At 29.0% G+C, this 26,180-nt stretch overlaps 1 protein-coding gene across 1 annotated transcript; it reads right to left on the bottom strand.

Moving 5' to 3' along the window:
* Positions 1–14,721: 14,721 nt before the first annotated feature.
* On the bottom strand, positions 14,722–23,329 carry LOC132951042 (acetyl-coenzyme A transporter 1-like). Its single transcript, XM_061022729.1, has 10 exons — positions 23,149–23,329; positions 22,528–22,825; positions 22,241–22,367; positions 21,068–21,227; positions 20,826–20,980; positions 20,529–20,719; positions 20,033–20,217; positions 16,770–16,896; positions 16,373–16,588; positions 14,722–15,093 (listed from the first exon to the last, which is right to left on the bottom strand). The coding sequence occupies exons 2-10, from the start codon at positions 22,735–22,737 to the stop codon at positions 14,917–14,919; spliced, it is 1,548 nt and encodes a 515-aa protein (XP_060878712.1). The 5' UTR covers positions 22,738–22,825; positions 23,149–23,329; the 3' UTR covers positions 14,722–14,916.
* Positions 23,330–26,180: the final 2,851 nt, after the last annotated feature.

Below are 26,180 nucleotides of genomic sequence, written 5' to 3' on the forward strand. Positions count from 1 at the left end.
CACTGTTCGCTGTCCACAATATTATTCACCTACACCCGCGAAAGCGTGACGATTTAAAATCACAGTTCTCGGTTCACGCGGAAATATGAGTAAGACATTATTTCGCCTGAAACGATCTTCACCGCGGCCTTTCTATTCTCAAATTTTATGGATTTTTCGAGAAATTCGCAATAGCAATAGCACTGTGGTCTTTTAAATTTGTATTCGTATACGGTTTCAAACAATATGATATGACCAGCACGTTGTTTTTTAATTGCAACAAAATGAAAATAATCGACTTCGTTAGGAACTGATCGGTATTTTATAATTTGTGTTCGGTATATTTCACAGTAAATAAATTGAAGTAAAAAAAAAAATAAAAAAATAAACATGAAAAAAAATAAATAAAATGTCCAATTATCTAAAATAGCGTATGGAGCACTCCTAAGAAACGACAACAGATAAAAAAAATGTTATTCAACATGACGTTTTGAAACCAATCAGGAATCTAAAATATGAAGTTGAAATAAATTAAGGATTATCAAGGTTATATTATTATATAGGTAGGTAGGTAGGCCACTTTAAATAAACAAAATAATGATAGGAATTGTTTTTTTAATAGTTTAAAATAATGGTATGTAGTAAAATATTTTTGGCATCAACGACGAGGTTATTACTTATTAGCCGATACAACTATAATATTATATTAGGTATACCTATAATAATATTTAACATTATTTTTGATCATATTAAATTAGTTAAGAGATCAGTTTCATATTTTAGTGATGGATGAGGTGTCGTGTGTAATGCAAGTGTGTCATACTCGAAGGCATTTAATTATGACCCCATCATTTCCGGTATTTTACGACCGGTTTGGAAAACGGTAGGTCTCGCGAGTAAGTGAATTAATAATTTTGTAAATCAAACCATTGACGAGTATGAAACGCATATGATATCGATTGTATGGGTGGCTGAAAGGTAACAAAACATCCGTGACCGGCCCACAGTACCGAAACTAAAAAGTACGTATACCTATAATATATAATATTATACCTACCTATATTATATAACCCTTAATAATTATGTAGCGCGTGATCGAGTACAATGACCTAGGTATACTTTTAGTGTTGTTACTTTTAAGTAGGTAATAACTATCCGTATTGTCTTGTTGTTGTTAATTTTGTAAAACTGGTTTGGGAGTCAACTTGAGGTTTCCATCCAAATCAAATAATTGAACTGATTTGTTGTGTTTGGTTTGCTTCAATTATCTTAATATCTCGTGCGACGTAGTTTCTTCTTGACACGTAAAAAAGAACGCTCCAACTTTTCATCAAACCCCTTTTCCAAACAGTTGTTTTTCACAATAGGGAAACTATATTACAATAGGGAGACTCGTTAAAAAAAAGGGAATATTTAAAACCATATTTGCAGTTTAATATTTTATCGAATAAATATACGAAACGCTCTATACGAATAGACGAGAGACTCTATTAATCACTCCAGGAGTAGACTTGATGACAGCGTTCTATAAAACTTAGTTTTAACTTTTAAAGATATACGATATAGGATCGGTAAAATTAAATTTATTTCAAAATGTTTTAATATAATATTATATACTAAAACTAAATAAAAAACTTAAATTACTGAAATAAAAATTAATTTAAATATTTATCTATATGCATTCCTATACCACGTATTTTGACGATTGTCGGTATCTCGGTATAGGTACCTGCACCTTCAGCTTCACACCTAATTTATTATTCTAATTTAATATAATTAATATATTATAAAAATATGTCAATAGAAACTCACACCCATAATATACAATGAATAAAATGCATATCTACCAGTTGGCCATGCTTGTCCCGTCAGACAATTTTCGATTGAATAATTTTTCGTACACAATTTAAGTTTTAAGTACCTAATTTTTTGTTTTACCTCAACCAAAAATAACGTAAACAATTTCGTTGTTGTTTGCGTGCTACTTAAATATAATCTCAGATAGTAACCGATTACAGTGTCGAATAGTCGACGTGTGTGACAACTAAATATTTTAAAAGTTGAATAATTAGTTTAATCTTACCCGTCGAGTACTCGACAGTTCACACCATATATATAAGTTAGAATGTTAGATCGGGATACGGGTAAAGAGGAATATATTAAACTATAAAGTAGGCGGCCTGGTATGCACGAGGACGAACACGGTGCAGACACCCTGCTTGGAAAAAAAAATACTAAATACTATCCCGATAATCTGGTTGGTGAATAATTTTCATTGAGACAAGAATTACGTGTACACTATATACATTATAATATTATGCATAATAGTATCTTATGTATAATACTAAAGTGAATATTTTTTTTAACGGGTTAGCTCTGGAACAACTTGTCCGACCGTAATACTTATTTTTTTAATTTATAGAGCATACCAACACACGTAAGCTTTCAACCATAGTTTCGATTGACTATATTAATAAACAATTTATTAAACTACAACGTTTTATAAATAACAGAATAATGTATGAAATCGTTGGAACGATGCAGTTCCTTGCCAATACACGCATACATAATATATAATTATAAAAAAAATTTACTTAACATAATATGACTGGAATTAAACTGCAATTATTGTTGCTTTATTTTCATTAGAGATTTATGCATGTCTGTACTCGAGACAACGTTTCAGTAACATTCGTTGGCACGCATTATTTTTAAATACGCTGCACTTAACCGCCCCGAAGAATTAACATTTTTCGTATACAGTTGTTCCAAATACCACTTCGCTATTTTTCCCATAATTTTTTAGCTGGATTCCGGACATACGTTTTGCAAACGAGATCAAATAATTTATGTTGTGACGGCCGACCAGAGCTACGCGACGTTATATAACAGGTACTACATAAAACAATACAGGTATGCGGCATAGTTAAATCAACAGTAGAAAACCTGATTATTTTTACGTTTATGCGCCAAAAAAAAAAAACCTAGCTGTGATATTGAGGTTCATAATAGGTATGATAAATGGTATGAGTAGGTTTTAAATTTGTGTCATGACATGTATTGTAAATATAGTTAGTCAAATTAAAATAGGAAATGGATAAATATTTATCACTAAACGCGTACATTATATAATATACCTACTATATTATACGTATTATACTATTATTATTATTTATTTTAAATTTAAAATAACCCTCGATTATATCATATTATATAATAGTTGCACACGTATTTTAATTATAACTTGTAATACATACGAGATGTATCTACCGTAATAACCACAACATGTTATTTTTTTGAAAACCACTATGATTAGCATGCGCTATAGTGTAATTATTTTAATTGATTTATCTGTAGAAATATAATGTTATTTTAATTTTAAATTTGTACCGAAAAGTTGCTTATCAGTTATCAATAACAATCCACGGGACACCCGATTCAGCTGAACATGAACTAAGAATGTTATGAAAAATAAAAAAAACAAGCACCAATGAATTGAATATAGGTAATCGTTTTAAAAACAGATCTTTCGAACTAAAATACTGATTATTAATACCTGAATGCGTGCACGTATGATTTAATTACAAGACCCATTATACCAGACTCAAAACCAAACTGTTAATTTATAAAACTCTTCTTCGGGCGTATGGATTGAAGCTCAGGGGTGCGCAAAAATCAAATATAATATTGATAGATTTCGAATTTTCCAAAATATTGTGGTCCGAACAATATCCAATGAGCCGCAATATTTTATCTTCATACTGTAATATCAAATAGAAATTCTAAATATTGCGAAAGTGAGCAAACTTTTTTTCTGAACAATTGTAGATGTCGAGAGTGTACCACGTCACTGAGTAAGTCACTGTAGTGTGTTTGATAACATTTCTTACCAAAAACGATTCTGAGCGGAGAGGGGTCGGTCAGCCTGTATGGCTAAGTATATTTTATTGAATATCTATATTATATTGTTCGTATACATAGGAAATAGCTTAATATTAATCCAAATATTTTGAAAATAATATCATTGCGTACCGTAATATATTATCAACATTTGAACACTTATAAAAAGAAAATCGTGATTTGAATTATTATTACTTTTGATTTTCTCCAAATAAGTCCCTATACTAGATTATTATTATTATCAGAAAATATATTGAAGTTAATGATCGAAGCGTTATTACTGGTCCAAACGGTGGTAAGAGAGACCATAAAAATAAAAATAATAAAATACACATCCATCGTAAAATCAATATACAATCAGCGTTCCGCTCAGAGTCTAAAGCAGATAGATTCAGAGTGATTATAGTTGATACGTGGTAATGATATTATACAGTTATTTACACTAAAAATGTGTGTGTTTAGCTCGATGTATTTTTAAATTTGATTAAATTCAATACCAAACATGTATTATAATAATAATAGCTTTAAGTTAGATATCCTTTCGGCCGTTTATATACATATATATATTTTTTAATCATAAAATTCGCTCACCATTTTACCTGCAGTTCTTCCCGCAGCAATACAATAATTATAGGCCTGATCATATACATTAAAATGAATAACACTCGTGTGAGGAATAGATGGTAACCAGAAGAGAAAGGGATCACTTAACCCTCTAATCAGTGCATTGGAAACTTATAATACCTATAGAGAATGGTCATGAATTCCATCTATTATAATATAGATATCTACGAAATATTCATATTATTTTTATTAAAATTAATCAAATATATCGTAAATACTAAACAGCAATAGATTCATTGACCGGAAAAGTACCAGAACTAAAAAATAATGTGACTGATTTAAAGAAATAATACACTGTTATACACAAAATACTTTAAAAAATGTGTCAATATAAACCACTATTATTTCATGTACTTTATAAAATATAAATATTGTGATAATAACGAAAAATCCTTCACATGTGAGCGCACAACAAATTTATTCATATGGTAATTTTTGATGATCATCGGTTGATATTGATATAGGTACATATATTAATTAATTTACATGTATAATTATTTTAGAGTTATTGACCGATAAAACATTGTTAAATGGATTGCTATTACCTAAATAATATTCAAATCAATGGAAATAATATATTATTATAGTATATTTATACAGTAAAATATATTTAAAAAAAATTTCTGTATAATAAAATCCGTAACAATATTGTTCCTCAATATTACGAAGCGTTGAACATTTGTTGACTTTCTGGGAGTTTTAGCTAATGAAATCAGCCATTTTCAATACTTAGATCTGAAAACTAAACATACTGCAAGCTTTATTTTATAGTAGTTCTAACTATTTCTGAACATTTTGTTTTGATAAATATTATTCAATACACTTTATGAGTTGAAGTCTATGTGAAATCAATCTTTACAATATTCACTCCTCATAGGTAGTAATGAAAACGACAAAACGTATTTTTCTTTGGTTTGATACTTAGCCGATCTGTCGCTAGAGTATGAACAATAAAAAAATATAAGAAATTACATCGATGTACATTGTACAGCTTACGCACAAAATACTTAGGGAAATATTACATCCGGGGGTGGACGAATCCCGGCTTCCCTGGCCGTAGTCAATATCTACCGACAAACTGGGTTTCCAATAAAGTGTTATAGACATATAAACTAATGGGCAGCGCATCGAGAAAGAAATCACCAGGCGGTGAGAGAGAAAAGAGAGGTTTTGGCCGTAAGTCGTTACAGTGTGCCAAAACATGTTTTTCCTCTCTCATATGCTCATAATATGTTATGTTTTCTCTCTCAGTTAAGTCGTATGTATTGACCTAGGCCAAGGAGGTGTGGAAAACGCAGTCCATTAGTATATTATATGCCTACGGTTATAGGTATACCATATGTGATCCATACCGATAACTGATTTCAAATTCCGATAGTCATTACTTGTACTGGTAATTAGTTTAGTAGGTACTACTTACACACTAAAACGTGTTGCTGGTTGCTTCAAGTATATAATAATTCTTGAATGACATCGTTATGAATTATGATTAAAGTAATATTATATATTTTTATTCAAGCAAGTATAAGACAGATTGGATTTTGTATGCGTGTACTTAAAATATGACTTCCTGGTGGAAATTTATCGATTGCATTATTATTTATTATATTCGCTCGTATGCTTTTACATGTTTTAGTTTATTAAGTGCTAAGACTACCTACGTCTGACTTAATATTATGGTACTCAACTAACTGTCAATGTACATAAGATGTATTGCATTTTGATAAATACAGGTCTGTATTAGCACACTGGAATACCTGGACATTTTCCAGCGTGCCCCATGCGTGTCCAAATGGTGTTAATTCGCACCTATTTGATTTTTGTAAAACTTCATCTTTGGCTTGCAAAATATAATAATATTAAAACGCGGATGTGTGTTTCAATCTGATACTGAGTCAGTGTTTTTGAATCTTTTTTTTTCCTTAAACTTTTTTGCTACGATCCAACCGTTGAGGAAATAACTATAATGATGCCAAGTGGAAATTGATAACAGTAGGTACCTATAATAGTCAATCAATTTTAATTTATTGTATCATAAAGAACAAACAATAATAAAAGAATAATAATATTGTACGGGGCACAATGTAATTGTGCGTATTAATTATTACAACTACAGAGCGCGAACTAATAGAGTCATAATCGTTAAGTTGTAATAATAATAAATCACATAAACGTGTATCCATCAAAAGTAATTGTTTGCCTTCCTAGTTGCTTATGTTTTAAATTTCATCGCCAACATTATGTAGTTATATATTATAATAATTAATAGCTATAATATCGAGTACATTGTGGCCTGCAGGTAATGATTTTAAAATTGCTACCATTTTGGCATCGACAATAATAATAAAAAAAAAAAAACTGTAATGATTCGACCTCGGGCTTTTGGCACCTCCTCCTGTCCAATAGGGTGATATAATAATATGTCTAATAATGGACATTTAGTGAATTGTGTATGATAATATTTATAATATAAGCACTACTGACTATTATAAATTGTACACATACCTACTAGGTATTTTAATTTCAACAGCATATTAATCTAAAATATAACATTTCATAAATATATATTAGAATTAAAGTATAGTATCTACTTATGAAATTAGGATAAGTATTATGAATAGTGTTATGATAAGTATTATTCAGTATTAAATTGGTATCATAAAATTATCAAAAAAAAAAAAAATGTATTTTTAAATTAAATTACATAGAGTACTTAAAGTGTGTTAAAATGTTTTCCATGGACGTCGAGATATTTGCGTCACATCACTAGCTATGGAGCGGCGTCATGACTATAATGATTTCCCCTCCCACATTTAATAAAAACATTTCACCACATAACGCAACGCCAAGACAGTCGTGGAGAAGGGAACGAACGGTGGCGTTTTTAGTCCTAATAAATTAGAACTAATATCATGTACCTATGTACTATCATTGATTTCACATGGGTACATATTCAAATACATACCTGCATAAATTAATATATAAATCGTACAATAACCAATATCCGACAATACTACCTTATTAATTAAGATGAAAACTAGTTTTGTAATAAATGATGCTGGTGGGTACACGAATGTACATTTTTTTTTAATTAAATATTATTTAAAATTAATATTATAAAATATTCACGTATGATGAGTGTCGATATGCGTATACCGTGTATCCGCGAAAACTGTGTACACTTCATAATTAATTTACATACGTCACTCAGTACCCTGTACATATTTTAGAATTGTATCTGCGGGAGATTGACGATCCAATAGTCTGCAGGTTTCATGTCCCGCAAACAGAATCCAAAAATATGTAAAGGCTACTGAGTATTGAGTAATATGGGTAATTTAATTATACGGTGTACCATGTTTTCGCGAACACGTGGTATATACCAGTGCACTCGAATTGAGTTCCGTTATTTTTATAGCCCGAGTCGAGTCCCAACGTTTAAACATTTTAGATCATAAGATGTCCGAATCGAGTCCCGGCATTTATCGAGCTAAGTTTTTATAATATTAAAGAAAGATTAATGTTTGTGAAAGGCTAAGTAAACTTGTTCCTAGATAGCTCGCTGCATATTATAATAATAATTGACAGTTCAAATTTAATGAGAAAAAATATTCACCATCCCGGATCATTTTTGAGAACAAAATCACCTAAGGACACTGTCTAATGACGTTTATAAGAATTTAAAAACTCTTACTATTGATAAATAATTAAAAATATTATAATAATTAAATATTTTTTACTTTTCAACGAACAAGATTTAACATTTCTATATTATTTTTGTTTATCATCAACTTAAAATACTTGAATAGGTATTTAAATATAATGTTTTAATATAATATATATATATATTAAATATATATTGTTGCCCTCAACAACTATTACATTCAGTTTTTCCTCTAGAACCTAGGGATTCAACCGTTACATTACCTAGTTTATTATCACTTCCTGTTATGGTCAATTTTATTTACCGGAACAATAATAATTACTACCTATGTTTTTAGGTTTTGGGACTCAATTCGTATTGGTAGGCCTTAATATATATATTTACATTACTGTGAATCGTAAAGGTTTATACTGGGTAGATATTACGAAATTTGTGTACTCTCAAATTATATAGTTACCTTTATAGGTATGAGATTTATAAATAGTACAATAACCATGATATTTAAATATAATATATTTGTTTGTTTGTTTATTGTTATTATTATCATTTTATTTGAGAGAAACAACTTTATTTAAAGTGAACGTCTGTCGGGTTGAACCATATTTACAATCTGTGTGAATATCACAATAAGAAAATACGATAATTAATATACATTTTAACTGAGAAGTAACATGAGGATGGAGGCCACCCAGTGATGGAGCCCAACGCGTGGTATATAATGTTAGGTTATAAATCACTACAATATTTTCTATTGAGTCAATGTGTGGGATTTACGGATTGTGTATTGGATGATATTAGCGAAACTCACGGTTTAGTATGGGAATGTAGTTTTGAGTAAAAAAAAATCTGTAATGGTTGCAGGTGGCTAATTGGTAAACTGATTCAATTTTAAAGTCTTAGTGTAGTGTGGAGTTGGATATAAACCAAAGTGTGGAGGTTATCATACGGAGAGTGATTGTATATAGTGTGAATTTAGGATGGATAAGAATTTAACAGATACTCAAATTTGAATCGCATATGCCCATATGAGTAGGTGAAAACAGATTTGATTTATTATTAATGAGCCTCGCTAAGGCTATTATTTAAGGGGCCACATTTAGGCAATTTCTAAACTCGTGTTAGCCGCCCGGCCTCTATGGGTTAGTACTTAGTTGTAAATTATTATAAGTGTGAGTGAAATTCAATGCGGGTACCATTCTTGTACTCAAATGCACATGACAATAACTCGACAACAATATAAAATTCCCCATACAAATTTTACGACAGCTGACTGATTATTGTTTTGTCAAAATTAAAGTTAGTAAAGTTAACGTTGTCTGGTTTTACTTCTGAAAAAATATCTTAATACAGCAGACAAATGTCAGTAGACCGTACTAGACACTTTCCGTTTTTAATTTTAATCAGGTACGATTTGAAAAAATTCATATTTTCAATTATAATTATAATTCACAACAATATAATATTTACATTTTAAAAGGCGTTCCGTACGATTTATAGACAATTTTCTGATAAGTTCAAATTTTTGTTCAGAATCAAAACCGGACAACGTAAACTAACTCTTTTGTCAAAACTTAAGGTCTTTTGAGCTGAAATTGACGGAGAGTAACAAGGCCCCTTAACAATAAAAATAAATTAATATTATTTTTCTTTTACTCAGACCGTTTGTTATAGTTCATTCCGTTTTGTCGATAAGTAAAGCATGTGCAGTTGTTTCTGAAATGTATTAAATTACTTATATAAATCTTTTAACGGTTCGTGGCATATAAGGGCATAATATAATAATTACATGACAGAATCATTTATCTTTCCTAGTCCCATCATTTCTTTGATTTTTATAATACCGGATATGAAACTAGAATATGTCCATCAATCATTATAATGGACATATTTCTTGGGCTCAGTATCGCTCATATAATTATAATAGATTATTGAATTTTTGATGACCCAATTTCTACTGATGTGGACTGATTTCCTTATTTCCTTATCTTTAAAAATGTAGATTTTATCTACATCGTGATTTTACTGATGTCCATTATAGTAGAAAATATTTTTATATATAATGATAAAAAAAATTATTCGATTTCCTCGGCCATGGGCGACATTTTTCTTCGGACAAGTCACGGTGTCTGGAGAATAAGTGTCGCCATCCCCCACCCGGGCATGGGAGATACCTACGGGTGCCCAATCAAAAATTCTGCCAAACAAAACACACACGTGTCCCCCCCCCCCCTACCGACTTAATAACCTACAGTAAAACCAAAAATAGCTAACGGCCTCAGCTGCCGGGCTCAAGATCAATAAAAAAAAATAAAGTATTGTATCATAAATATAACAGAAAGTAAGGTTACAAAACTCAACCAAAAAGCAAAGCTTGTAAACGGTTGAGTTTAGTTCAATATCCAGCAATAAACAGTTATCACAACAGTTATCAAAAAATAATTTGTATAATGACACTACTACCTACATTACAATATTAATACAAATACAAAAAGAATTTATGTAATCATAACTGTACTCATTATCTAGTCTAACTTTGTGAGGTCTATTAGAACTAAATGATTTTAGTAAAAGTAGAGGGCTTATTACCTCTTATACCACAATAAGATAACTTACCTCCAAAACATAAAAACTTTAAGGTTATGTTATTTTAAATAAATAATGATGGAAATTAGTAGGAATTATGAAAAAATGTCAATCGTAAGACACCTCGAAAACGTTACTATTATTAAAATTAAGTTGACCGCAAAATATGTAAGCACTTAAAACAATCGTCCATTACAGTTGTAGTCCGTAGGTATTATGTATTATATTTATAGGCTATAGCATTATACTAGTTGACGATCTAAGCAATAGACATTATGCTTCAGTCCCTCAAATAAGTGTATTGGTATCTAATTATATTAATCTTGGGGTAAACGTACAATCAATTTAATTTGATAATAACCATTGAGAAATAACTGATTATAGTATATTAACAAATAATAACGAATTTATAAGTTATTTAGTCATGATAATAACTACTGTTATCAGTATATGGAACGGATTTTAATTTAGTATAAAAGTAAAAATGTTTAAATATTTAAAAGCAAACGCAATAACATTATTCATTTAAATATTATATAATTTTATATAAAAGTTTTTTACTACTGTTTTTTAGAAGTGTTATAAACTAATAACATTTTTTTATATATATGTAATCGCTGTTTTTTTATCATGTGAAAAACAATATTTAAAATAATAGAGGTTTTAAAATGTTTATTTTCATATAATTGTCGGAATACCCACGCGTTCATTATGACAAGTGATAAAAAAAACCCACAAAATAGTACTATCTTATACAAGAAATATGACTACTTTATCGTCGAAATATTTAAAAATATTAATTTATCTGTACTAAAATATTTAGAATAAAATTAGTGTATATTTGTTTAAAGCTTGCTGTCCCAAACAGCTCTGCCCGTGCCGAAGATTAGTTAAAAAAAAAATAAAAATATATTTGTTAAAATATGTACTCATCTTATGTCATATTCCTCCGGTGGATTGAGTGCTTTATGCCGGTTAGGTAGTAAGGTATTTCGTATGTAAAAAGCGTGAAGTCGAAAACCAGGTATGATGTCTATAGCAAATCAGACACCTCAAGGGAAAATTGCATTTACGTGCAACGTAGTCACTTGGGTAGGCAATCTGATCGTCGGATAAGTCGGATCGCGGACAATATGCAAGCAGTGACAAAAAAGTTGGTTTATATCATAAGCTCCTCTCAGTACAACCATTGTGATCTTTAGATCTGTACAATGTAAGTATAATTTAAGTATAATGTACCTACATAACGTCTAAATGCATCATAAATCTTCAAAAGGTTATAACTTTGAAACTAAGTCCTACCGACAAATTCTGATTGAACCATCAAATAATAATTATGAAAATAAACATCTTAAACTAGCACTGGAATTACGTTACATAAAGTAACTGTTTCGTACATTTCAATAATAGTTACTAAAAATAAATCAATAAAATTGATAGTTTGAACATAATAATGAGTAAAAGCAAGCGGACAAGTCCTCCAGAATTCAGAAAAATTCTTTGTATTGATTTGGTAGGTGAATTACTATGCACACTGCACAACACAAGTCTTTAGAAAAATAAAGTAGTGACTTTTTATAAAAAAAAATTGGTGCCTAAATATCTATTTTCCCACGCCCTATTATGCCATTATGGTAGCCAGCATAAGTCTTAGGAAAACAGCAATATATTTATGCAACTTCGACGTAATGTTTTTACCAATAAATATAAAGTTCTGACTTGAAATTTCAACTTAGACCAATGTTTTATGTCTACCACTATTTATTGGGCATCCCGTACTCTATTATTTTAACATAATATATTATTAATGAAGGTACTTGTGTCCTCTTCATTCGACCGCAAGATTTTCACTAATTGCACCAATAAATGCGTTTCCGGATTTTTTTATTTAAACTGTCAGCTTAAAATCTCTTATCTTGAAAGTTATTTGTAGATGGCACGACTAATTAGTTGACAAAGTAGTATTTCACGTCTCTTAAATTCTCATTTCTTAGTTCACCAAATCGCAAACATGTACCTAACATTGGAACTAATGATATTCTAACCCATTATGTATAAAACAAATTTAAAATTAGATTTTGGTAAATACATACCATAAATATTACTTATTATAATTCATTTGGCTAGCACAATAGGAATATTAAATTAATCTTACTATTTTATGTTAACCAACAACATTATTTATTTCAAATCGTCCCATAGTCTTCGTATGCACAATTTTCTTTTTATACACGATCATAGTACGAATTACATGTAATCCACATAACTATGGCGATTATAGAATATTTTTCGCATTTTAATCGCTCATAAAAAAAAGTATATAAATGGTAAACTTTAAAGATTTTTTAATAATTAAAGATGTAATGAAACGTCATGACAAACCTTTTACAAAATTATCAGGTATTTGTTATCACATATTGTGTTCATAGAAACAAAAAACAAGTTAGGAAAGCTTCACTCTGCGTGTTAAATTTCCGGTTTCTAAATTTATTTTCAAATCACGCAATAAGAATATAATTGCATAATATACAATTTAAAAATAATTTGGTAACTTTTATATTTCAGAACATATTTTTTTTATGAATATATTAAATATATTGAACTACTAATTAAGCATGAATCATATTAAATACAAAAATATTGATATTTGTTGGTACTGGATAGTATAAATTTATACACAATTAGAGACACCAGCATCCGGACCCCATCGACCCTCCCACCCCCACCACCCGTAAATAAGCCTCTGGTTACGGATACATACATAATTATTATCTAGTTATAACTATAAATTATACCTACAGGTATACAAGCTAGGAAAGCTCACTCTGCGAGCGTGCTAAATTTCCGGTTTCAAAACCTATTTTAATACAACGCAACAAACCATAGTTTTATGTACCTACCTACAAATTAAAAATAATTTGGTCAACTTTTATATATATTAGTACCTAGGCTTTAATTAAGGCGTGATTTAACCTAGTATTTTTAATATTGGCGCCAATATATTAAATACTCAAATGTTGATATTTTTTAATACTGGCTAGGATAAATTTTCTATGAATTGAATCTTCGCAAAATCTTAATACAAACAACCATAACTATGTATGACTATTAACTATATTAACTAGTCTATGTACTATTAATAAATAACTTAATACCAACAATCGTGACTATTTAGTGACTTCTGAGTATGTACCTACTGGTAAGTGGTAACTAACAGATGCAACGGGGATATAAGGTGTTCTAGACTCAAGTTTAGAAACCTAAAATATAACATTTTAATTTTAAATATAATATATAATCATTATTATAATATTAAATAGGATTGGAATATGTAATACAAGTTGCCATTTCAAAGAAGTAATATTAAATCCAAGACTGAATTAGTTTATGATTATTTTGAAAAATGTATTAATTTTTTCAAATGTTCTATTAATTATTTGTTTCTCAAAAATACTTGTAGTATACAACTATAGTGATTTTTATCTCATTTATTTAAGTTATAATTCATATTATATTATAACGTGTTAAATAACATTTTTAAAAATGTAAACTACCTTACTTAACTACCCTAACGCATTATTATTTAAACGACTTGAAGACATTATAATTACAGTACAAAATGGGTGTATGAATTATAACTTATAATGATAATAATAATAATAATATAATACATAAATACATTATACATGTTTGGAGTTATAATATCATCTCTGATGACGTAGTCAATGTTCTTAGTGACTTAAACTATGTCGTACGGCTTCGGGCGTTTGAAGCAAATAATGTGTTAAGAGTTGTTGAATAGTTGTTCAGGGGCCGCATTTGTGTACAACTCTAGCCTATTCACATGTTCGTTAGAAAACATCTTGATTTCTTTACTGATGTATGATAATATTCAGATCATGATGATTAACTTAATTTATATCATACCGGTATACTGCAACTACTGTATAACCATAAAATAGATACACATCTAACATTATAGAAATAACATTACTATATTATAATTTATAACATAAAATGTAATGTCTCAATAGAGAACTTAATAACAATTATTATTGATCTATAACACTAAAATAATAAATAAATTACAATACATATTTAGGCCTTCCAAATGTTCATCACTATGGTTAAATAGACATAGAGCAATAAACATTTATTTCATTCTACTAACTGGAAGGTTTCTTTATATTGACCAACCAATCAGAAGGGCCCTTAGTTTGAATATTTTTAAGGATAATTCTGAAAATAAAAAACCAGACTATTCCGATCATGGTACACACAGCCGTTTCTACGTAATAACCGTTCACTATAACAACACAATCACCTCCATTTGTTTCACACATCTATAATAAAAAAAAAAACAAATTGGAAAGAATCTAAATAAAAATTAAATAATAATCGTTTAAATCTAAAAAAAATAGATTGAAAATAAAACGTAAAAGTGAAAACTATAATTTATACATTTCAAATGTATGTACCTACATTATTATACTTCATAATTGACACAAATAAATAATAGCTATTTTTCTCATTTGATTTGTCTATTTATAATCGTTAATGTAATAATTAATTATGCCAATTGAAATGCGTTATAGTGTTCGAATATTTTTCTTATACTTGAGATTGTAACCTATCATAATATAACAACAAGTGCCTATATAGTCTACAGGGCTCGACTTTATATTTAAGTGGATTGCTAACGGACAATTATTTCAATCAAAATGTACCAATATTTTGTCAATCACGCCGATGGACATGATAACGTGATCAATACGAAAATGTAATACAAAAAAACATTTTTTTTATTACTATAATTGTAATAGCTTTTTAATTATAAGAATAGATAATTTATTTTATTTTATATTCTAATTCAATTCTTCTTTCTTAATATAATTACTACACGAGGCGATACAATGTCCAATAGCTAAATAATACGGACGCACGGGCACGACACGCTGCAGGTTTTCGTGTTTACAGAAAAATACGGACGGCAGAAACTTCGAATGAGTCAAGCCTCAATGTACTGAATAACATCTATAAAATGTACCCCCGTCCTCTGACTTGTCATGCATATGAACATTTTTTAAACTTTGTTCCTAAACTCCTATACAATTTGTTTGACTTACGAAATTTGAAATAATGCATTTTTGCGAAAATTAAATTAAATATCTTAAAATGTGGCCTGATCGATCTCAAGTAGACGTATTAGCGAATTAAAATCAGTTTTCAGAAGTCTTATCTCGTTATCAGGTCCTCCGGTGGGATTGACAAAATGTGCATACTAACGAACATAAATTGTTTACCGTTCAACCGCGAATCCCCGGTGACTTGTATGAGCGCGTGCGGGAGCGCTCAGCTATTTTATTCACACACACAATAATGATCACTTACTAAACACGCAATTACAAGACCCGCATGCATACAATTTGAAAATTGCCTATTTTGAACTCCTTAAAAACTGTCCGTTTGCAATCCCTTTAAAATTTAAACACAATAATTACCTAGTCTATGAAAAATTAAACAAAACATTTTTAATAATGTTATTATATACGAAATAAAAGTATTCTAAACTATTGTCATTGCTTGCTGTAGAGATCAACTTATTATATTTGAATTTCTTACGTTTTTTAGATTTGGTGTAGAGCAATTATTTTTGTGGTCTAAAGAACACTCTTTAAACGTTAAGAAGTCTATCATTCCAATAGCAACTGAAGATGACCATGCTCCTCCCAAATTTGAAAGCGTATTCAATAATGTCATGTAGGTACCACCAAAACGTGAATCACTTATTCGAGAGAAAAAAGCTAATGTAGATACAGTCATAATGTTGGCTAGAATCTATACAAATCAAAGCACAAGGTTATTGGTATATTATTGATACTTAATATATTTTAATTGTTCATAATATTCTCATTATACATTTTTCTTAATTGAGATTAAAATGTATGATGCCGGTATATTAAAATTAAAATTGTGTTAACTTGAATCACCTATTAATAATTAAATAGTTTTTACTCACATCATGTATTGATAATATAAATACTAAAAGTGCATAGTAATATATTGGAATATTAACAAACCCATTCATCGTTATCAATGTAGGTGTATAATAAATAAATGCCAAAAATGAAATGTTCCAAAGTAATCTGAAATCATATTTAAAACCTCTTAAATTCGAAGATTATGATAAAATAAAACTATAAATGTATTTTATTACGTTTAATTTTCATTCATTATTGATATAAATAAATAAAAATACAAGCAAATAAACAAATAATAGTGTAACATGAATATGATCACTTAGAATATATTATTTGATAAAAATTTCGGCTCAGTTTGAATTAAAAATTTTAGATTCTGAGCGAAGCGATGAATGTATTGATTTTACAATGATGTGTGTTTTTTTTTTATTTTTTATTTTTTTTTTGTGTCTGTCATCACCTTTTAGGACAGTAAAAGTGCTTGGATTTTCTTCAACAGTAACTTTTCTGATAGGACAGTGAATCTAGTTGGTACTTTGGGGGGTCAAAAGGAAAAACGGGAATTTTTACGCAAAATCTGTTTTTGAGAAAATCGATTTTGATTATTGGTGTAACTCTAAAACAAATGACCGTAGGGACATGAAATTTTGACTGAATGTTTATATTAGCATTTTCTATACACCATAAAATTTTGAAAATATTTTGACTCTTTTTGAGCTGTTTACGGACATTGTCAGTTTTCAATTTTTTTAGTTTTTTTTTCTATAAATATCAATAAAATTTTATCTGTTGAGTAAAAGAGCTTGAAAATTTAATATAAGGCTCCTAGGTTATTGTTTCAAAGGCAGATGAAAAAAATTAAAAATCCTTAGTCACAGTTTTTATTTATAAGCATTTAAAGTTCAAATTTTGACAAAATACTGAAAAATCACGAAAATTAGCAAATTATTTTGAGTTGAGAATTCATAAAAATTTTTCTTTTTAAATCTAAGATTTGAAAATGTAATATAAGATTACTCATAAGTTTGTCTACCTTTATCAAAAAAAAAAATGTCTACAAGAAACGAATGACTGTAGTAGATACTTGAAAATTTCACTGAATATTTATATTAGCATTTTCTATACACCATAAAATTTTGAAAATATTTTGACTCTTTTTGAGCCTTTTACGGACATTGTCAGTTTTAAATTTTTTTAGTTTTTTTTTCTATAAATATCAATAAAATTTTATTTGTTGGGTAAAAAAGCGTGAAAATTTAATATAAGGCTCCTGATATATCGTTCTAATAGCAGTTGAAAAATATTAAAAATACATAGGCACAATTTTTTTTTATAAGCATTTAAAGTTCAAATTTTAACAACATTTATCAAATTTATAATTTATTAATTATTTTGTAGTTAAAAATGTATAAAATGTTTAACTTTTATGGCTAAGGATTTAAAATTTAAAACAAGGCTCTACGTAAATAGGTTATATATAAATTACTTTATTCACAATAATATCATCAAATATACTTGGTAATATCATAGGCTGACTGACCGTTTTCGCTCAGAATCGTATTTTTTATACAATGATATTATATCATTGAATTCAAATTTAACACCATCCATTACAGTGACCTACTTGTAACCTACTGTTTAGCAGAGCGACATCCACTTATCCACCCTTTTTTTATTTAAAATAATAGAATTAACTGAAATAGTTGTATGTTTGTTTTTAATTCATTATAGGTACCTATAATCGTCAATAGATCTGGATGCTAAATTTTATAATACTATATAAAATAACGTAAATATAATATACAACCGGTTAGGTTAGGTTAAGACGTTTGTTCAAACTTTTGCATACGCAATTCGGCTGACGACCAAAATCGCTAGTTTTTTTTGTCATGCAATTTGGATACAATTCGGGTTTCTTTATAAATAGAATCATATTTTTTACAGCTGTTAACTGGTTGTAAATAAATTATTGGGAAATTTTAAATATTTAATTTTAAGCCATAATATAGTGTAGGTACAACCATGTCTTTTGATATTATAGTAATATATAAGTCAGAAAGAAAGAATACTACGGAGATTTTTAATATTTATTTCTAATTGAAAGTACTCTTAAAAACCACACACACAATTATATATAATATAATATATTCACACACATTATATATTATTATACACATTATTAATTTATAAGAAAAATATTTTCGGTGTCCCCGAATGTAAACGTCTAAACGCAACAAAACGTGTATGTTTTATTTTTTCACTGCTTTCAACTAATAAGGCCTCAGTGGGTGACAATATAGGTTAGAACTGATATCTAATCAAGTATGTACCATAGGTATTGCCTTGGAAAATATGACATGCAACTACGTAAGGATCAATGGAATATGTTGACGCTGCAATTTCATCAGTACAAAATACTAATTAACTTTCGATATTGGCTTAGTAGGACACAGTAGGACACATTATATTGTTACCATATTATAGTTTTGGTAATAGATTGATTATATTAAATATATTGTATTGAAATATTAACACCGCCAAACTTGTACCTATATAGAGGTTATGATATATTTTGATACGCAATCGTTTGCCACATTCAATTTGTATAGTTTATGTTAATGATTACGGCCTACTGTAGTTCTTCTCTTACTTTTTTTATCATGGGGGTCCTCTAAATTGAATGTAAAACGGTCAAGGCCACCTTAATCAAAACCATTAATTATTTTTTCTTAATTGTATACTAAAATTACATGTACGATTTCAAACGGATAAATATTAACAATTATTAATGATGTTGTCGGTTATTTAATAACTAAATAACCTACCCCACTTAATCTTAGATCGAAAATAATTATGGTTTTTAAAAAAAAAAAAACGCTTAAAGAAAATAGTTTTAATAAAATAAATATTTCACGACTCCCTAATAATATAGCCGTGGCCCCCATTTAAAGAAACACCGGCCTACTGAACAAAGTTATTGATCTTACGAAACTACATGATGTCAAAATCAATTAGCAAACAACTAGGAATAGACACTTATTTAGTTGTTTATATTTTGATTTTGTTACCTGCAGAGTACAGTGGTAACCACAGTCTGACCCAATTGTCAAAATAAACGATGGAGTATGACAACATCGTAGGCGAAATGCTTATCCAGTCATTAGTGAACTTTAATATTGTGGTTTAGATGTCTTATAGTTATAACTTTATTAAAAATTAAACACAGATTTTTTTATTAATTTAATTGTTGAATAGTCATATCCTCCGGGCTCCAATATTATAGGTACTTAAGTTTATATACCTGATGGGTGTAGCTGTTAGATAGACGTTCATCGGTTTTGGTCCTGAAGTGTATTTCGCTACAACAAGTGGCAAAATTATTTTTACGACAAACATTGTTGTGTGTATAACCATAATGTTGTCTTTTGGTACTCCCGCATCAATGAGTTTTAAAATTGACACACTGTCAGTTGCAGCAAATCCGATCTTTAATAATTACACAATTATACGCACATTTTTACTGATGGATAACAAAATAAATATTGAATGAAAATCGTAGGTATTATGTATATCGATTTTATAAAATGTATTAAACTATCATCCCGACAGAACTTAAAAGGTTATCGAAAAGGAAGATTTGAAATAAATATATTATTATTATATAATATAAATACAAAAGAGAAATAGTTATTAAACTAATTATAGAACCAAGGTGAATAGGATATTTCAAAAACAATTTAAGGGAATATTTTATATTAATCAGTTTATGCAATCATTATTTAAAATATAATATTTACCTTCGCTGTCAGCAATGCTATTGCCAATAATTGAATACTAGGTAATTTTAAAATGTCCCATAGTAGTGAATAGTTTTGAACAATGCTGAGCTTTACGTGGTCTTCCTCTAATCTGTTATCTTTTTCTTTTTTGAAAATTGCAATCAATGTAGTTATTAATATAAATAGAATACCCCAAACATAGAATAAACCTTTACAAATAAAAAATTAGTAAATATTTTATATTTTGACAGTCAGTTTTTTGAATTAGCCACCAAAGGGCAAAGATCTACCAAAAAATGGGTTTTACTCGCTTACATTTCATAGTGAACACTCCTCCCACCTCCGGCCTAGTCCGTAAGTACTTGTTGCTAAAGTCTTCTGACGTCAACAGGACGGAAAACACTGAACTTATCATAATGCCCATCACTTGACCCGTTGAATTGCAAGTAGAAGCATAGCCCACGTTATTCCTGTATGATTAAGCGAAATGTAACATATTACTTATTTATTATGTTATTCCTACTCGAAATAACGAACAAGTTAACAATAACACTGACTTCTTGAGCATTGTCAGTGCCCAACCGTCGACGGCTATGTCTTGCGTGGCGGCTAAGATTTTTGCGAAGAAAAATACTGATACCAATTTCAGTATTTCCGGCTTTCGAGTTTCTGGCAACCATTCGTCGATATTGCCGGCCATATAAATGAAGCATGCTCCTGTTGGACCCAAGAGGTTTTATAAAATATACAGACAACGCGCTCCACTAGGTACTATATTATATACCGGGTGATTCTTTCAACACGTCTTATTATTTCAAAAATTTTAAGTATTTAAAAAAAAAACAATTTTCACATGGTTTCTATTCGTTAAAAAATGTATATATTTTTTATCCTTATCATTTTTTAAGTTCTTACTTTTTTGAGTGGCGTCGTACAGTTTTAATTTCATATTCCAAATCAGAACATTTCTAAGTATTTCGGTACATAAAAACGAATTTACGGCCAGCAGTTTATGAGTTATAAGTATTTAAAGTTTGTACGAGCGGATATAGCAGTGGACCACTATTTTGCGGGGTAACCACGTACTATTCCACTTTGTTCATCAAAACTTTAAATACTTATAACCGGCGCTAGGATTTGTACGCAATAAAAAAATTGTAAAATACAAATTGCAAAATGCAACAAAAAAACAATGTTGTTGCATACAAATCCTAGCCCTGCTTATAACTCATAAACTACTCGCTCTAAATTTGATTTCTGTATATTGAAATACTCGGAAATATATTCTGCTTTTTAAGATTAAATTAAAACTGTATAATATTATGTTGTCATTCAAAAAAAGCAAAAAACTTAGAAAATTATAAGGATAGAAAATACGTTGGTTTGTAACAACTCGAAACCATGTATAAAAAAAATATTTTAAAACACACAAATTTTGTTTTGAAATAACGAGTGGTTCTTGATAAAATAATCGTCCTGTACTATATATTATTGTAACAGACTAATGGGACTTGTTTAAGAAATATATCATGCTGAAACATTCGGTTATAATGTATGAGTTTTCAAATGACCGGTTCGTGAAATACACATGCCATCATTGCGCAGACAATTAATGCAGCTGATAATAATATTCTCAAATCATAAATTAATCTAAAGATATGGGTAGGCACTCCCTCGTTTGAATATATGCATACGTGCGTGAGTCTATATTTATATTAATATACACGCACCCATTAAATATTGAACCGGAACGAGCCATGATTTCCGTCTTCCCATCTTTTGCACGTACAGCGCGTCTACCAAAGGAGCCCATATCAGTTTCAAGCTAAACGGCCATGCGACTAGACTGAATAATGCCTGGAACGAAACACGACCACGGTTATGTTATTTAATAGTAAAGCATGACATTTCTCGTGGAATTGGATACAAGTGCATTATACATTTTAATTATACAACATCAATCGCATAATATATAGGTGGGCACCGCAATTTTTTTTATGTCAAATCAGATATTTACTTGATCTTTGTAGGATACATTTTTGTTGCTTTGCAAAATTATCGGCATTGCCGCCGCTATGCCCAACGGTATGCCTTGCATCGTGTACAGCAACATTAATAGGAAAAAATTCAACCAATCTCCCTTCAAATTTGGCTTATCCGCCGAATCCGAATCATCCGTCACTGCCGCGGGTTTTTGTAGTTCATCTCCGAGTTTTGGTACAGTCATGATGTTAATTCGTCACACGTGATCAAAGACAAACGGCGAGCAGACAAAAATCAAAAATGAAATAGAACCGTTCGCTGCACTTTTTGTACTAAAGAGAAAGTAAACAAAACGTATTTAATTTGAATCTTATAGATGACCCACTACTACATAATCAACATAATAGTCAATGCCACCGGGTAAGTATATAGCTAGTCAAAGACTAGTAGCTTAGAAAAATACTAATTTTAAAACATTATAATATATAGATACTTGCGTTTTAGTCAATAATTTTAAGTTAATTAAAATTACATTAATGTGTTTCCCAGGGTGATTTACCAGGCATGCTCCCTCACATGTATACAAATTCGAAATTTTTTTATAAGTACCTTGCCTAACCTGTACTTAACTACCATAATATTTTCAATAACTTACATTTTTTTTACAGTGTCCGGTGCCGATATAAACTTATTATTTATTCAAATTAGAACAACCTTTTTTACTGTACTTTTTAAAGCAGTTACTAGTTAAATAGTAAGTACATATTTTTATCTAGTAATAGTTTAAATTGAAACCAAATATACATTTTAATATTTTATGAACTCTTTGAATTCTAGTCATTAGACGCATAACACAGACACTACGGTGGACGATGGTATATATAGTATTCATTAAATAATTGACTTGGTAGGTACTACGTATTTAACACTTCAAAACGTGATGTGGAAAGGGGATATGATATAATAATAAGTGCCATCCGGGTAACATTGGTTTCATTATACGATTTTAACAATCAATATTATTTATTCTGACCAACCCACAATATTATTATTTAACAATTTATAAAGACAATTTAAATTTGACATTTTAAATCGGTTATTTTAGTAAACAAAAAATTCACATAATTAGTTAGTCACATAATTTTTCGAATAGCTTCGTAATCCTTACAATAGTAGGAGCAAGGATTCATATTATAATATATGCATTAATTTGGAAGTATATGAAATGATGTATAATTTAAATAGGTTATAAGTGTTTGAGTTATCTAGCTTACTTATGATTTAAAGCACCATAATAAGCTTGTATATAATATTCTAAATATTGTGAAATAACTTATTGTAGTATCTACTATCCAATATTATATTCGTATGAATCGAGTTATAACAATTGGAATATATTTATGATTTAAAACTCGTCAGTATTGTGGTGGTCTAAAAAGGACTTTTCCTCGCCGTCTAAAGAAGACTTAAAAAATGATATTTTTACTATTTTTGCAATAAACTTCACTAAATGCTGTTTACATTATAATATGTAACATCATCCACAAGAAATGCTTTGTAAAAATAAATTAATACAAATTTACGTCAACTAAAAAGCGAAGATAAAATCCAATAATAATAAAATAAAATGTAAAGTTAACTCGGCACCGTTCAAAAATAAATTATTTATCTTAAGCTTAGTAAAAGTAAAAGTATAATCTACCTACAATCAATTATATACTAACGATGATCAATAATAGCTTAATAACATACATAAACAGACCACAGAGTGCGACTAAACAGTATATACCTAATAATTATTAATATAATATTAAAATAATAAAATTAGTATGGATTTACTAAGCTAATTAGCTATTAATAGCTCATTCGTGCGTAATATTTTTACTTTCACCATGACTTTGCAACCATCGAATATTCATTCATAGTATTCATAGTTTCATTTTTCTTCACTTTATTCTTCACATTAACTGACCAATAAGAAGAGCTCGTAACTTGGACATATTTAAGAGTACATACTTCTGAAAATACAGTACCTACCAAACGATTCCAAACAAAATGGGCACACAGAGACGCTTTTACGTAATAACCTTTTACTGTTACAATGTAACTACCTACCCTTGTTGGTTTTACACGTCTGTAACGAAGAAAAAAAACAGGCGTGAAACGTTTGGGCAAATTGGCCCGAAATGTGGTTTGTTCCACTGTTTTGGAATTGTTCGTGATTATTATTGTATAACGACCAAATAAGCCACATAATGATTCAAGGCTTTGGTTGTATAGCAAGTCGAACAAATAAAAAAATAGACTTGTATACGCAAATGCAAAATGTTTAATGAAAATGCCCACAGTAGATTTTTTTTATTATTACTTTTGAATTTATTGTAAATCTACTATAAATTGTAGAGAATATAAAATACATAAAAAAAAATAGTAGGTATTATAAAATAACTAATTAAATAGACTTGTATACGCACATTGTAGGGCTGTTCGATTATATTTTTTACCACTCGATTATTAATTTCATGTTTTAATCAATTATTTCGATTATTCAACAATTAATAATCAAACCGAAAATCGATTATTTAACGACCGATTAATCGATAACCGATTTTTTTAATGACTGAATAACTAATTAATTGATTTTTTTAATGACTGATTAATCGATTAATCGATTTTTTTACCAAGGGTAAATTGATTCTTTAACTACAACACAATTTTAAACAAGATTTGCAAGATGACATGTAGATGTAGATGTCCACTTTTATATTATTTATAAATAAAATATACTATTTATATTATTGTTATTTGATTAATCGGAAACACGATTAATTGATTAATTGAATTTCGATTATTTGGCGATTAATCGCATTTTATAAAAACTGTAAGATAATTGATAAAAAAAAATAATAATCGTAATTATCGATTAGTCGAAATAATCAAACAGCCCTACGAAAATGCAAAATGTTGGATAAAAAAAACTTAAAAATTTTATTTCTATGAATTGATATAGGTAGGTTAGGTACCAACTTATTTAAATGAAATATTTAAATTTTTAAATTGTAGTTATTGTTACATGATGAGATAAATATTAGTAAGATACTTAGATATTTTTTTTTTAATTGATCTTGAGCCCAGCAGCTGAGGCCATTAGCTATTTTTAGTTTTTTTCTGTGGGTTATTAAGTCGGTAGGGGAGGAACACGTGTGTGACTAAGATATTATATTTTATTGAACCGAAAAGCCACTGTCTTTAGTTTATAAAATATTATAGTTTTAAATAAATAAAAAAAATGTTCATAAATTATGATAGTTATGCAAGTTTATCACTAGGGCTCGAATTTTAAAGGAAATGCTTCTTTTTATATATATAAAATAGAAATCTAATTTTTATACATAAATTTGTTTCACGTAATTCTGATTCCAAATAAACGATTTTATTTTTTATTTTTTTGCTTTTTATTGCTTTTTTCAGTTATTATAACTGTGGAATTCGAAGTGAGTGTTTTCACTTAAAAAAATGTTTGTTTAATTAATAAGAAATGTAAAAACCCGGAATACGGTCTAAATGGTTGTATTAAATTATAATAGTTTTTGTTATCGGCTTGATTTTATATCTATGTAGTATGTATAATATAAATATAGATTCTGTTGTAGATTATCGATCTACAGACAGGTCGATAGCTAATTG

The sequence above is a fragment of the Metopolophium dirhodum genome, chromosome 8 (assembly GCF_019925205.1).
Source record: "Metopolophium dirhodum isolate CAU chromosome 8, ASM1992520v1, whole genome shotgun sequence".
In the NCBI taxonomy this organism is placed as follows: domain Eukaryota; kingdom Metazoa; phylum Arthropoda; class Insecta; order Hemiptera; family Aphididae; genus Metopolophium; species Metopolophium dirhodum.